Genomic DNA, 16,202 nt, shown 5'->3' on the forward strand with positions numbered 1-16,202 from the left:
GCCTCAGCCCACAAAAACCTTCAGAACAACACACCTGCTTTGAAAGTTGCTCCTCACACAGCTTGTAGAGTGTGAAAAACTTCCTGGCCAGCACAATGTTGTCAATGAAGCCACAACTGGCCAACTTGACCCTGATGATAATCTGACGGTCAGGAACCATCATGGCCACTGAGCGGAAGTTGATCTTCAAGTTTTCTGGGAGTTCCTGTCGCCCTGCGTAGCCAGGATTCTACACAGAAACGCAATCCGAGGATGAGTGATACATTCCTGGGGCAACAAGGACACAACTGGCATAATGTTAAAAGATTCATTATGTACACACTACTAGTCTAGAATAACAACCAGAAAATTCATTTCCATATCTCACTTTTACCTGGACGGACTAAGTCATGAGTTATTAATGAGCTTTGTTTCATGCCAAAGGCTTCTAAGCAGGAGTGAAAATGACACGCTCAACTTCTATTCAGGAAACATAGATTGACATAGGACCATGGAGAGAGGGGAAGATTGTGACAGAAAGCTCAACATTAGTAACAGTTCTCGTGTTTCCTTACCATAGTCAGAAAAAGTCCAAATTCAGGGTTCATAGTCACATTATCTCCATCAGTGAAAATAAAAGATTTTTTACGCTCCTTTTTACATGTGAGAATAATAGAAATTTGCTGGGCAGCAACTGAGAGAACTGGCAGATCAATCCGGTTAAACTCATCAAAGCAACCCCAGGAACCAGACTGCGCCAGCCCTGAGAAAGGAAATTAAATTGAAAATCTAATTAGAAAATAATTTTGGAAAGCCCAGGAAAAGGACATTATACAACTGCCAAAATGAGCCTTCGACTGATTCATTCAAAACTGAAGGTGAACAGATCGTGTATAAAGTGGCCCAAAAGAATTCACAAGTTGACGATGCATCTGTAAATACTCAACCCGCATTAATAAAGCAAAAGTTACAAAGGGCAAGTGATCTTAACATCTGGTTCATACAACACTGGGAAGAGTGAAGATTTACCAGTAAGTATTACAAAGATGGGGGGACAAACATTGAAATTTAGCTATCAATTGAACAGAAGTATTTTTCCTTTTCTTTCTTCCTGTTTTGGTTTGGTTTACTGTGGTGTGGTGCAGTTTTCTTGACAATGGAGACTGAACACAGGACCACACTCAAGATCAATATGTGCTTTACTATTGAGCTATACCACCCACTCTTAACAATAATATACACTCTTAATGCGATATTCCACCTCCACTGAAGTCTCTCACTGGATAAAAGATGTAACTCTTACCTTTAAAGATGCGGCCAAGTCCTCGGAAATCCATCTGATCTGAACAGTTGAAAACCACAACGTATTTCCCAAGACATCGTCCCATGTCCTTGGTGGTTTCTGTCTTGCCTGTCCCTGCAGGCCCGGCGGGCGCTCCGCCCATGCTCATGCCCAGGGCTTGGGCCAGCGTGATGTAGCACCTGGAGGGGAGGAAAGCACCACAGGACCCTCATGCCAGCACGCAGAGACCTCCCAAGACGTCACGGGAAAACGAACTCACCCACAAGGACAAGACAGAGAATCGGGCCACTGTCCACATCCCAAACCACATCCTTCAACAAACTGATCCTGCCAAATGTTAAGATATATGGAAGAAAAAAAAAGATGATCTCTATGAGAGAATTCTGAAAACTCTAAAAAAGCTACACAGGGGCTGGGAATGCGGCTTAGTGGTAGAGTGCTTACCTAGTATGCTTGAAGCCCTGGGTTCCATTCCTCGGTACCACATTCACAGAAAAAGCCAGAAATGGTACTGTGGCTCAAGTGGTAGGGTGCTAGCCTTGAGGAAAAGAAGCTCAGGGACCGTGTTCAGGCCCTGAGTTCAGGCCCCAGGACTAGCAAGAGAGGGGGAAGGGAAGAAGGAAGGAAAGGAAGGAAAGAAGGAAGGAGGGAGAGAAGGAAGGAGGGAGGGAAAAGCTAAATAGATTATTTGCTGATTTTTAAAGTATAACTTTAGGTTAATGATATTTATAATAAATATTAAGAATCTTCACATATGAAAAAAAATTGACAAAATTGATGTGGCAACCTTTCCCTAGAAATCTAGCCATATCTAAAGAATAATATTCACCCAACCTCACTAACCATCAGGAAGATACAGATTAAAACCACTGTGTAATATCATTCCTAGCCTTTAAAACGGCTACTGCTAGAAAGACAAGAAGTGGTGAACGAGGAACCTTGGCACGCTGTTGGTAAACGTAGCAGATATTATGGAAACAGCATGGCATTACCTTAAGAAATGAAAAATAGAACTAGCTAAAAGACCTCTCTTTTTGTCTTTTCTAGTTTTTAGTTTTGGGTGGTTCTGTCTTCTTTACCTTATGTATGGGGTACTCAAGCGTATCTTCGGAAGGGTTGGGGGAGGGTACAAAACTTGAGGGAAAAAGGGTGAAAAGTGCAGCAGTGGAGTTCACTGGACACCGAAGAAAGTGAACTACGCAACGCATGGGTGGAGATGGGAGGGAGGGACTGGGAGAAAATGAGGGAGCAGATGACACTGTAGGAAAGGAAATGAACTTATTACCTGACTCACATAACTGTAATCCCTTGGTACCTCACCTCTACAATAACAATGAAGTAAATTAAAAATAAGTTTTGTTAAAAGACAGCATCCAGAAAGGAAAAAAAATATATATCCCAGCAAGCTCTTCCCTGGGTGCAAACCCAAAGGAGTTAAAATATTCTTTCATAAAGACCCCAGAACTATCATGGATGTACTTAAGTCACACATTGCTGAGTAATCACATCTTGAATCTCTGTGAGCCTCTATTAAGGCCTATTCATACCTCCATGTCTTACTTTATGAGGTTAACAAATAAGTTTGGCGGGAGACTCTAAGAACAACTGGAAAGGAAAAAGTTTTCAACGTTGAAAATGTGCTGGTAAATTACTTGATTACCAGCACCACCTGGTGTTATCAAAGGAGACTATTCAAAAGTGTTGCGACCAACGGCTATGCTAGAAAGCATTTACTGGATTTGGAAAGGATCTTACGGGAAAGGAAGTAATTTTCCAGTGTAAGTGGGGGGTGAACAGTGAGCACATTGACTACACATCTCCTAAGGTCTCTATTATTAAAAGGTTCCCCCAAAAAAACAAAGAATGGCTCAGCCTGCTAGCGCATGGAGCCTGGACACAGAAGAGAGTCTGTGTGAATCAGGAGGCCACCCGCTCAGGCTGTGATTTTGCCTTTCAACCAAAGACCTCACTTCTCCCCCCACATTTTGCCATCCTTTTCAGAGCAACATCTATGATAACAACAGTCCAAGTGGTGTGATGTGTCTCATTAAATCCCCAAAGACTCCTGCGAGGAAAGTACGGTACATTTTCCATTCACCGATGAAGAGAGGGCCTCTCAAGCTTTTCTGGGAATCAGTAAGGCTGAGACTTAGTCCATCCCACCAATGCAAGCCAATTCCTCTCAGTGCTGGACCCTGGGATACTTCCGGCTTCTCAGGGAAGAAAACGCATCTCTACCACCTCCAGTCACTTGCTACTGTCCTGCAAGTCTTCCTTACGCCTGGGCTTATACCTTTATCTTGGGTTGGCAATGAACCTGAATAGCTCAGTTAAATCATCCTACATGCATGCAAAGTGGGTGAGCAGGCTGGGAGAGCCATGATGTAGTTTCTCTGCTCTGAGTGGAGCTACAGTCCGTCCACAGCCACTGGGGAAGCTGCGTGGGCCAGTGGGACTTAGCAAAGCTTCTCTGTGAGTGTGTTTGTGAGATTTCCTCAGCATCCCTCACCAAAAGGGTAGTAAAGAACATGCGTTCATTCACCATAAAAATCACCAACATGTTCTCTGTCCCTGGCCCTGATCGGAATTGTCATTTTCTGCCATTCTTGTATCTGAAGTCAAATGCAGTCCAAAAATATCAAGCATATGTTTTGAGAGATAAAAAGATATTCATATTACTTTATGCAATATATTTTATTGCTTTCTACCTAAATAATTGTTCATCTCTTACTATGTCTAAGTTCCTAAGTAACTATCCTAAGTGCATCCAAATAGGAAAAAATGCCTATTATACATAGTCCTTGATGCTGCCTGATATCATCAGATAGCATCCGATCAGATAGCATCCAACCAGAGAGCAGCCAATCAGATAGAAGCCAATCAGAGAGCAGCCAATCAGAGAGCATTCTCCCATGGTCTTGGAACTTATCCCCAGAGACACAGAAGGACTCTTGTATATGAACCCTAGTCTATACCAATTCCAAAAGAAGAAAATGAGAGACATCATTGCCTCTCACCAAGACTACACAGCTGCTGGGGTGAAGCTCAGGGTCCTCTCCACACTTCCTACCAGGCAGAGGACACACTTCCATCAGCCTCGGATTTCCTCTGCCCTTGGTCTTAAGTGACAGCTCTGGTGAAAAAAAAAAAAAAAACTCCAGTCTTCTCACTGTGTGCCCAAAGCAGAAGGAAGGATGACTGTTCCAATCAATGAGTTGGGGGGAAGGGGAGTACGCTTTTATGATGGCAGCCAGGTCATCTGAGATAGGGCAGCTCCATCCACATGGCGAGGACCTACCCACAGTCCTGAGAGCTGCCGCAGATACTGGGTTCTCACAGGTCTGACTGACAATGAGAGGCTGACAACACTCCTGTCAGTGTGCCCTTCCCCACACTGGATTTAAATAGAATATTCACTTTAGTGAGGAGTTTTCTTTAAATCTTCCACAAATTCCAATGTCTCACTTCTCACACAATCAAGAAAAACACAGACCAGCACAACAATGTTCATCGCAGCACAATTTGTCATAGCTAAAATATGGAATCAACCCAGATGCCCCTCAGTAGACGAATGGATCAGGAAAATGTGGTACATATACACAATGGAATTTTATGCCTCTATCAGAAAGAATGGCATTGCCCCGTTGGTAAGGAAATGGAAGGACTTGGAAAAAATTATACTAAGTGAAGTGAGCCAGACCCAAAGAAACATGGACTCTATGGTCTCCCTCGTAGGGAATAATTAGCACAGGTTTAGGCTAGTCACAGCAGAGGATCACAAGAGCCCAATAGCTATACCCTTATGATCACATAAGATGATGCTGAGTGAAATGAACTCCATGTTATGGAAACGACTGTTCTACCACTGTTGTAATTACTTTCAACATGCCATGTGAAACCGTAGATTCTATTGTTGATGATCCTCTTGTATCCCCTTCCTGTGATTGTACCTGCACTATCACTGTATCTTATCTGAGTACATTGGAAACTGTATATACTGGTATTAGAACTAGGGAAGTGAAAGGGAATATCAAAATTGAGAGACAAAGGATAAAAAGACAAACAACTCCAAAAGCAATATTTGTGAAACCATTTAGTGTAAACCAACTGAACAACTCATGGGGGAAGAGGGAAAGGGGGAGAAGGAGGGGGGAATAAGGGAGGAGGTAACAAACAGTACAAGAAATGTACCCAAGGCCTAACATATGAAACTGTAACCTCTCTGTACATCACTTTGACAATAAATAGAAAAAAAAAAACACAGGCATGCATTGGATTGAAATAAAATTTAGAGTCACTTCCACTTGTGAATAGTTGATGGTTTTGCTTTCAAAATTTTCCAAGTTTTAGTGAGAGAAGAAAGTTGCAGAAGAGGTTACACACTATGACACGTGTGAAAAATAGAATGAATTTTGATTTAAATATGTCATCAAAAATTGCAGATGGATAGAAAATGAACTAATCATTTTGAAAAATAAAAGTTTTCCTCTCTCTCACACGTTCTGATTTTTTGTTCTATTTAAAACTTTCCCATAGAGTAGTAGATTTGGAAATAATCACTTCTTCCAGTTCTTCAGGAAATATTTATTTAGCACTCAGTATGTGACAGAACTGTTGTAGTGGGTAGATTATGTGAAGACCACACCTCCAGGAGTTTATATTCTAAAGGAAGGAAATGCTTATTTAAAATGGATAAAATTGGAAAAAGAAGTTGGGTAGGGCAGTTACAGGGTGTGGGAGTTATTGCTACCAATATGGGGGAGTTGCAGGAAAGTCTCCTGAGGTGATATACATTCAGAAAACCAAAGGAAATGAGGAAGGGATACAACCATATACTGAAGAAATGGTTCCAGGACAAGAGATGACAAGTGAATGCAAGGGCCTTTGAGGCAGCACTGTGTTGCAGCTATGGAAAGCATAGCAAAGGAACAGGTAGCTAGAGCTGCAAGAAAAAAGGAAAGAGTTTACAGGAGCCAGCTCACACCAGCCCTGTGGAACCACAACAGAGGGTTGGGGACAAAGAAATGACGAGATAAGACGCATATTCTGTGCATGAACTAAGCACACACTGTAGGAGGCAATGATGGTAAAGGGGAATTCATTTAAAGACAGTCACTGTAATTCTACTCAGGAGGCTGAGATCTACGAATCGCTGTTTGAGGCCAGCCCAGGCAGAAAAGTCTGTGAGACTCCCATCTCCAATAAACCACCAAAAGAACCAGAAGTAGAGCTGTGGTTCAAGTGTGAGAGCAACTAGCCTTGATGACAAAAGCTCAGGAACAGCACTGTGGCCCTGAGTTCAAGCCCCAGGACTGGCCTTCAGGAGGGAGAGGAAGGGAGGGACATGGTGGTGTTTTGAAAGAAAGGAGCTGGGGTAACTGCCCAGTATCTAACAAGGCAATTCCTGCTTGGGAGCTCTGTACACTTTTAAACTAGTATTATTAATTGACAAATTGTAATTGTGTGTCTTCAAAGAGTACAACCATGCTTTGCTATATGCATACAATGTAGAATGATTAAATCAAGCCAAACAGTTATAAGTATCTAGTGGATTTCTGAGCAGAGAATATATAATGTGGCTGATATCACAAAGTTCAAATTAGACTAAGTGAAGTACTGAATTCTAGTCCTGGAAGGGGCTGAGGTGATAGCCCAGTTCGTGTTATAGACATGGCAGAGTCCAGGGAGGGTACCATGGAGCTGCCTGAAGAAACTGGTACATGACAGGCAGGGGGCAGAAGTGAAGTCCCTGTGTGCCGGCCACTGAGAAGCATGCTCTCACCTGCACTACTCCATTTCTTTGTGCTAAAGAGCCAGCTTCCCTGTCTCTCTGTGAAGACAATAGGAGTGCAGTGACTAAAGAAGCCTTCAAGGCCCCCTGTGATTTACACCTAGTGAAACACAGCCATTAGCTGCCTTTCTTGCCTGTTGAACATCCACAGAGGCATTTACACTTTGCCTCTGTTAGACTCATGCAAAGGGGGCCAGGTCTGTTACAAGCACAAACTCAAATCCCACATGAAGACACAGGTGGGAACCTGAAATAAGGACTTGGAAATGCTGTGTTAGGAGTCTCCAAGCCCTCCACAAACATGAAGCTAATGCCTCCCTCCAAACAACCGAATAGAGTAAAACGGTTGGGCGGGAGGGGAGAAGAGGGCTTGAAATCACAGACTCTTTCCATCACCTGTCTGTGAGTGGCGTTATGACAAGCCTGTCAGTGCAGCCTAAAAATTCATTCTGGTATATGAAAGCCACGTCTGTGATGTGGATGTTCATCTTGTCAGAGTCTTCGTTAAAGTAGAATCTACACTGTTTCAGCCACTCAAAGTCCGTAGGGCTCTTGACATGCAGATGACACTGAAATTCAAAAGGTGTAGGTGAAACTTGAGATGACAGTCATTTGTTCCATAGGCATTAGCATTTATGTATGCACATCATAAATTACAGTCATTACATTCCATGTATATTATGTAAAAATTGAACTCTGTGACTTGAGGGTAGAGGTCGGGGAGAATGGGAGAGAACAATGGAAGGAGTGACATTGATCAACATACATTACACTCAGAACCTGACGTAGGGACTTGTAACCTCTTTGAACAAATACTTAAGAATAATTTTTAATGGAACTAAAAGATTACCCAACTAACTCAGAGGGCTCAGTTATCATCATCTAGCCCATTCAATTATTGATCAAAAAGAAAGTTTAAAAGATATGGGTAAAGGAAAATCCAACAGAACTAATTATGCCTCACCAATCTAAATGGCCCACATTAAGGGTAAGACTTTTTTTTACCTTACACCTCTTAATGCCCAATATCATAATGCTACAAATACATAGTCTATAAAATACAGTCTGTAGAAAACATAATAGAACATAAGAAGACATTGCTAAACAATGATATTAGAAAAAAAACCTATTTCTTAAGATTATGACAATATTCACTACTGAGTTGTTTTTTAAACCTTTAATGACTTTTCATATGAACCTGTAGCAGACCAAGACTTTGAATGTCTCAGTGGCAGGGTATTGTTCAAGTAATGCCTTTGTCTAGATTTTTAAACCAAATTTTTAAGCCACTCTAATCATTTTTCTTGGCAAATAAGAAATCTGAAATTATCCTGAGCCCTTAATTTCCGAGAGGCAAACTGTGCTAAACTATTAAGAGAGGAGATTAGCACAAAAGAGCTTGAATGTGCTGTCTTTTTACATCCATTACATCAGCACCAATCTTTCATAATCTTTTTTACATAATGGGGTTGAGACACTGTCCAAAAATTATTATGAAAGTAAGAGCTCTGGCCTCTTATCTTGTGTCCTATTTTACAGCAGAAGGAAATTTTCATTTCATTTCACATCTCACATTTCTATAACTTCCCAGCTCTCCCTTCTACCTTGTTTTCTCCTTAAAGGCAGAAAACCCTCACAACACCTGAAGGTCATGAGCTATATTAAGAAAGACCATTTTATAATCAATGACGTAATATGTAGAAAGACCTGCAGGATGGGATTTATCAAAATCCCTAAAAGCAGCCTTAGCAAGCTCTAAGTAGCATTACTAGATATCATTCCTACAGCAAGAAATTAATGATCTTCCACCAGTAACTAAAAGCACGAGATGAATGGGAACTTCTCAGTATGCCACATGCCATTTTAGTGTTTCAGATTATGTCGTAGATTATGACTTGCAAATGCAGCCTACTGTGCCACCATCACACAGCATAGATCATCAGAACATATCTGAAATTTCCATTTAAGGTTGAAAAGAAAGTCTGACAGACAAGCTCTGATCAGAAAGATGCCTCTGCCTGAATTTAAACCTTTTCCTTGAATTTAGCCAAGCTAATTTCAGTGGGTAAACACAGACCGTATCTAACGTTTGTTTGATTTTTTCTGTATACACTGCCGCATTGGTAAAGAACTTACCAAGTCATCAAAGATATCCCTTTGATGCACATGAATGGTAATCAAAGTCTCATATTTCACTCGCTCCATGGGACTCAGGTCCTTTGTGGTGATGTCAATCAGCGTGTTTAGTAGTTCCAGGAAAGATTGATTGGTTTTCTGCATGATTTTTTTATCAAACTTGGCATTTCTAAGGGCTTCTTCTGAATCTCGGGTCCATATCATTTGAATTCCTAATAATCCAACCTAATGGAAATGTTTAGAAAGTATATGGAATATTTGCATATTGCATAATAAGGTAGAGATTATAGCATAATGAATAATAATTCTTATGTTAATGTAGCAACATGATTACATTAGTTTAATAACTTATATTAAAACCCATGGAAAGTCTATTTGTATTATTTAACTGGCAATTAAATCTATAAAGCACTACAATGTCATTATAAGTTTGTTGTATAATTTTAAGTCATCTATCTTTAACTCACATTTCTCCTTAGAACAGATGTTAAGTTATTTGCAGGTAAAGGACATGTCTTAAGCCGACTTTTCCCAAACTACCACAATGTTTATACATAAAAAATATTCACAATATTTTTATTGATCATAATGACGAAGGAAACATTGTTCCCTGGTTTTTTGGGTGTGTTTTTCAGGGGGCTTGCTACAAGGGGCTTGAAATCAGGGCATAAGATTTTTTTTTTTGTTTTTGCCAGTCCTGGGGCTTGGACTCAGGGCCTGAGCACTGTCCCTGGCTTCTTTTTGCTCAAGGCTAGCTAGCACTCTACCACGTAAGCCACAGCACCACTTCTGGCCTTTTCTGTTTATGTGGTGCTTAGGAATCGAACCCAGGGCTTCATGCATGCTAGGCAAGCACTCTACCACTAAGTCACATTCCCAGCCCCAAGATTCTTTTTCTAAAGGTTAGTATTCTGCCACTTGAGCCACAGAGCTAATTCTGGCTTTTTCTGAGTAGTTGATTGGCAATGAGAGTCTCATGTACTTTCTTGTCCAGGCTGGCTTCAAACCACAATCCTCAGGTCTCAGCCTCTTGAGTAGCTAGAATTATAGGTGTAAGCCGCCAGTGTCCATCCTGCTCACTGTTTTAAGCTGAAGAAAATATACCAAGTATCTATCCAGCACAAATGCACAGTAAAGCCTCTATCTAATAAGTGTGTGTGTAGCCAAATAAATTTAGTTGAAGTCATTTAAGTTTATCCATATTTAATAAATTCTTATGAAAATCACAGTATTAGTCCAGAGTTAAATTAGGCCATCTTGAAGTCCACAACAGGCAATAAATGAGATTTAAGATGACTATTTTATAGAAAATACTTTCCAATTTCAAAACACTGACCTGAGCAGGAAAAGAAGAGAGAAATTCAATCAAGTGGAAGCCAGTTTCTTGAATAGTTGCCGCCGCCTGCCGGATCACAAGGTGCACGGAAGCCTGGGACTCCTCCAAGAGAGAATTGAGCCACACTTCCACGTTGCCCTCGGCCATGACAGGTTTAGCCAAGTCCACCGTCTCACCCTCTCGTGAGGAAATTGACAAGATTCGGTCATAGATCTGTGTTAGAAGATGGGGGGGGGGGGGGGAATCTGTATTCGTAACTTTTGAAAGAAAAACTGCTGCATAAAATAAAAGGCAAAACTTGATGCAAAGTCACTGTCAAAACAATAGCCATGAAATCTATAATGGAGTCACAAATAAACAACAGCCCTAGGGGAGAAAATCTGTTCTCTAAAAAATAAATAATAAGTGGATAAATAAAATGTTTAAAAATACAAACGGTAGCTGGGCACCAAGGGCTAGCACCTGTAATTCTAGCTACTGAGATGACTGAGCTCTTAGGATTCTGGCTCAAACCAGCACAGGCAGGAAACTCCACGAGACTCCAATAAACTACTCAAAAAAGCCAGAAGTGGCACTGGGCTCAACTGGTAGAGCGCTCACCTTGAGCAAAACAAGTTCAGAGATAGCACCTAGGCCCAGAGCTCAAGCCCGGCACTAGCAAAATAAAATAAAATAAAAATTGTGAAAATTTTCTGGTCTCCCCATTGAAATGAGTCTGTCAGTCTCCAACACAGAATTAGCCAGTTGATATTAAAACAACCTGGTCAATAGAATTGAGGAGAACCAAGTAATTACAAAGTAATTCCAGTTCCATGTCAAATTAGAGCCTGGTCCCACATCCAATATTTTCTAATCAAATGCAGTCCCAGTCGGGTCATTGCATTCAGTCTCTACACAGCAAGGCATAAGAAGGACGCGGTATTTCAAGTAACGAGATTCCAGTTCTCATGGTTCTGCTTCATACAATGCTGAGAATATATTTCTTGTTCCCATCTGGTCATTAAAACGCATGCGAACCCTGATTCCCTACCAGCCTCCTACTGTTCATAGAAATTAAACAAAACAACCCAAACCATTAAATAAATGCAAAGGTTTGTTTCTGTTATTTGATGAAAAGGAATCCTTTTCTTCAGGGCTTAGACTTGGTACTGTGCCAATGAAGTCCTCCTCGGCACTAGACAGAAGTGATTAGCAAGAAGCTGATGAATCCTAAGTTGCAGGGCTTCTCCCCAACATAGATCCTTTCCATGTTCCTGAATATAATTTAATATCTATAATTTGTAAGATTCAAGACTCACAAAACAAAGGTCCACCGCCCTCCCCCCACCCCCCTTCTCGTACCTGGTTCTAGTAATTTTATGTCAAGAACATGAAAAGCAAAAACCTCACTGATGCCCATACACCAGGTTAAGGTTTCCTGATAGGCAATTCCATACTCCTGGTGCTGAATGTAAGTGGCAGGCTTGGTAACTCAAATCCACAATTGTCAGCAATTTAATTGCCAAATGTCAATGTCACACTGCATGAAAATGACTTCGGGTTGAGTACCACACATTGTTTCTTAGAACATCAAGACAAGCTTCATTCTTGCACATGGCTAAGGGCTCGATCATAATGATCAGCTCATAACTGCTGACGATGGAATAGCTCTGCCATGCATTGCACTCTATCGACTCCGTTCACCCCTCTCTCCCTCCCACCAGACCATGAGTCCCTGTGCCTACATGTCCCCGTTAACAAACGCAACATCTGGCATGCCGTAGTTACTCTATAAACTGAAGTGCATGCTACCATGGATAAATTAATGTTGCTAAGGGTTTATATGAGGCACTAGGTAACTGAATACAATGCTAAAAGAAAAGGGTTACTTTCCTAGGGATTTGGGTGAAAGAATGGATTAGACAAAAGCTTTTGGCAGCTCTTAAGATGACTCTCACACAAACTGAATGACTCCCTTTGGGGCTCATACAACTCCATGATATTAAGACATGATAGTAGTGTAAAATCAAAATAATAAAATAGTTTTAAGAAAGCATGCCAAAAACTTGTAAAACCTGACAAAAGCAATCAATCCCTACAGAAATTCTGTTTCAGATACGACATTATAAGCAACTGAGTTCTTTGTCTTGTTAAATTTCTAAATAGTTAACTGGCTTGCAAATTCATGGATGCCACACACTATGCATGCTTGATCACATTGAAACTATTACTGTCATTCAAATAAACACCTTGGATGTTATGAAACCATGATGTTCTGAAGGGAAAGTTGGCCCCCAGAGTTTGTTTTTAGTCACCAGCGAAGCCATAAAGACAAGGAAGTAATCTTTTGTAAACAGAGCATTAGAGTAGCTTCAAGATGGTAGCCAGGAATTCAAGTGGGGCAGACCTTGTCGTGGAACTTGACAGTTTTGATGTTGTCAAATACATTCAGCAAGTGAGCCTGGATTGTGTGGGAGTCCGAGGCCTGCCCCAAAATCTCCAGAAGAGCAGGATCTGAGACAAAGAAGAACCGAGGAAAGCAAACTCGTTTTTTCTCCAAGTACCTAAGTGGGGAGAAAAAGAATACAGGTATAAATAACACAAAGCTGACCTTTCCGAAAGTTAACAAACCTAGATGAAAGGAGAAACTGCGTGATCATCTGATTTCCCCACGTGATTTAATGTCTTTGGTTCATGGGTTTATCATGAATGTTGTCAAACGTAAGGTATAAAACATCTTGTATTTCTTTTGTAGAGAACAGAATAAAATAGACATGGAGTGTTCTGTGTGAGCTGTGCACAGCAAAAGACCATACAACATTGGAAACCTCTTAAAAGAAAATTGAATGAGCCCATTATTGGGGAAACCCAGATGCCTCCAGGAGCCCCCACAATCCAGAGCACATTCCTGCCACTCAGCTGCTTGCAGTGGACTAGTTTCCATTTCTATTTTGTTTGCTTTAGTCAGTCTTAGTGTTCTCTTCAGGTTTGCTTTGCTTTAGTCTTTTGGAACAAGCTTTCGCCTGCTTGCCCGGGCTGGTCTCTGGTCTAAGGCTCCTGACCTCAAGCCCTTCTCCTGCCTCAGCCGGCCAGGGTCACCCCCACACACCCAGCCTTACTGTGACTGTCATCCTCATCGCTTTCTGAAATTTGACTGGTTGTTCGGGGGTTTTCTTCCATGTCTATTTTTTCTTGTTATTAGTGTCACTAATCACCCCCATGTCATAGCACAATTCCCATCCTGGAAACACGCTTTTTACCAGGGGACTCTGTGCCTCAGGAACCAGGGCCTGCCGGGACCTCCCCGACACGGCTCAGGGGTGCCCAATGGTCCTCCATCAAACACTGGCCGGGTTTGGCCAAGCCGTCGGCACAGGCTGGGGGGCAAAAGCTAAATTATTCAAGAAAAAAAAAAAAGAGGACATTTTTCCCAAACTTAAGGCAACGAAAAGAAGGAGCCATGGGGGGAAATTCATAGTAAGTGAGGAATAGGGAGAGGAAATGGACCTGTCCACTCTACAGAGGCCGAATGAGCCTGGGTGTGAACAGGGGTCACGGAGAGCTGTGAATAATCCCCTACATACCAGCCAGGAGGCCTGACAAGCCCCGCGTGGCAAGTGGATCTAGTGACTTTGGACTCGTGGGGAAAACAACGCAGGCTGGCCTCAAAACAGGGAGGGGACAGGATTCTAAAAGCAGAGAGAAACAAACGTCTGCTTTCCTCTATCTCTTATTTTCTTAAAGTCTTACTTTTGTACTATACAGCTCAACTTGGTGGGTAGCTTTCTATTTTTCTTAGGTTTACTACTTTAAAATCTCAACCTTATTTGTAGGACTTTGGTTGTTATTCTTAGTAACTTCCCTCCTACGTTTTATTCTTTATTTATCATCCTTCATGCCATAGTCTGCTCTTACTCCGGGGAGGAAGCAGAGAGTGTATTTATCCAGTCAGACCAGGCTGGGAGGAGACATACAGAAAAAGAAAACCACTATCTTCATGGACACGTGTGCTTAACTTCCACATGAATTATGATCTGGAAGAGAATAGTTTCTGTGTAAATGAGAGAAGTCAAACATTTACAGTGGGCTTACAAGAAACCGCTGGTCCCTCATGCCCCCCATGAGGGACAAGGTAACAAACAGTACAAGAAATGTATCCAATGCCTAACGTATGAAACTGTAACCTCTCTGTACATCAGTTTGATAATAAAAATTTGAAAAAAAAAACAAAAAACAAGAAACCGCTGGTAACCGAATCAAAAGACAAAAAAGAAGAAAGAGGAGGAAGAAGAGAAGAAGAAGGAGGAGGAGGAGGCAGAGGAGACACCGACAATTTCACAGTAGAATGTCTCTGAGGAGTTATCAAAACAATGCAAAAATGTCAAATGATATAGTAAGATAAGTGCATAGTAAAAATAATTAAAAATTAGAAAAATAGAGGTGTATGTGTACACACACATGTATGTGTGTCTGTCTGTCTCTGTCTGTCTGTCTGGCAGCAGGTCAGGGACAAGGAAGAGAAGGGAATGAGACCATCCTTGCTACAGACAGGCTATGGTATGACTCCTCAGCAAGGCTTTCAGTGGTGACTGAACCTGCACGCTACCCAGTGATTCCTGCCTGCCAGTCCTCCATCTTGAACCTGGGAGCCTGAATCTCCAATGGTACCAGCAACACAGTTGGCCATGCTAAGTGAACGTCATGGTTTAAAAAAAAATGGCACAGCATGGAACATTAAAAACAAACTTTTCATCACGTGCCCTTCAGTACATTAATGGCAATTTTATAAAGCTGATCAACAGCACTAATATGCCAGTGTCTATTTTTCTTTAAAAAAAAAATGTATTTCAGACCTCTTACTTGCAAGAGTTTCACTTTAAGGGAGGCATCACTACTGGCTATGGACATGGTGCTTAATGATGCTTCTTAGGACCGAGAGTTCGCTAGAGTAAAGGAATTGTGGTGAGGCTCTATGTCCTATTGCTAAAGGCACCCATGAGCGAAATTAGAGAAAATATACAGAGATCTGTTGAAGAAAATCTTGGTCCCAATTCTAGCTCCTATGGGTACACACATATCTAGTCTTGAGTCTAACATCAGAACAAAAACAGTTAAGCATTCAGTGAGAATATAAGGCTTACAAAGTTCCATTTTATCTTTTCAAGGCCTTTATACATGAAGTCTTAGGAAATAAGACAAATTGGGCAAATGCTAACAATTCACCCTGCTTCTTGTTGTCTCCGGGATCCTGAGATCTTTCAAGTGAACTTACCCAGTAAGGGATTTCTGACATATTTCCAATTGCTCCAGCAAGTGTGGCAGGAGCTGCCCCATGGTTTCATCTCCAACACAACACTGGACCACATTCGGCATCTCATGTGCCCGGGTCATGATCTTCACCCAGGATTTGTCTATATTAGAAAAGCGCTTGGCTTCCTGCAAGAATGAAGTAACACAGCACATTTAGACCGCTCTCCCCTCTCAAGAACAAAGCATTCTTACATCTCTAGCAGAGGCCTAATCAAGCCACATTTCCCACACTATCTATGCATGATGCCCACGCATTCTAGTCTTCTTGGGTCTTTTGTAGCACATCATCCCCTTTTAAGTGAGAATGTCTGGCCCAGCCCTGTCACTGCCATTGTGCTAAGTGAAAACAGGAAATAGATATAAAAAGG

The 16,202-nt window shown here is 41.5% G+C and overlaps 1 protein-coding gene across 1 annotated transcript in view; it reads right to left on the reverse strand.

Annotated features, from left to right (window-relative positions):
* Positions 1 to 16,202, reverse strand: part of Dnah5 (dynein axonemal heavy chain 5) — a 205,526-nt gene that overhangs the window by 95,964 nt on the left and 93,360 nt on the right. The window contains exons 31-38 of the mRNA XM_048368360.1: positions 15,797 to 15,960; positions 12,932 to 13,088; positions 10,546 to 10,758; positions 9,210 to 9,434; positions 7,470 to 7,642; positions 1,283 to 1,461; positions 555 to 742; positions 35 to 229 (exon numbers count right to left, since the gene is read on the reverse strand). Coding sequence (XP_048224317.1) covers positions 35 to 229; positions 555 to 742; positions 1,283 to 1,461; positions 7,470 to 7,642; positions 9,210 to 9,434; positions 10,546 to 10,758; positions 12,932 to 13,088; positions 15,797 to 15,960 — 1,494 coding nt within the window. The remainder of the gene's footprint in view (positions 1 to 34; positions 230 to 554; positions 743 to 1,282; positions 1,462 to 7,469; positions 7,643 to 9,209; positions 9,435 to 10,545; positions 10,759 to 12,931; positions 13,089 to 15,796; positions 15,961 to 16,202) is intronic.

The sequence above is a fragment of the Perognathus longimembris genome, chromosome 19, assembly GCF_023159225.1.
Source record: "Perognathus longimembris pacificus isolate PPM17 chromosome 19, ASM2315922v1, whole genome shotgun sequence".
Lineage (NCBI taxonomy): Eukaryota > Metazoa > Chordata > Mammalia > Rodentia > Heteromyidae > Perognathus > Perognathus longimembris.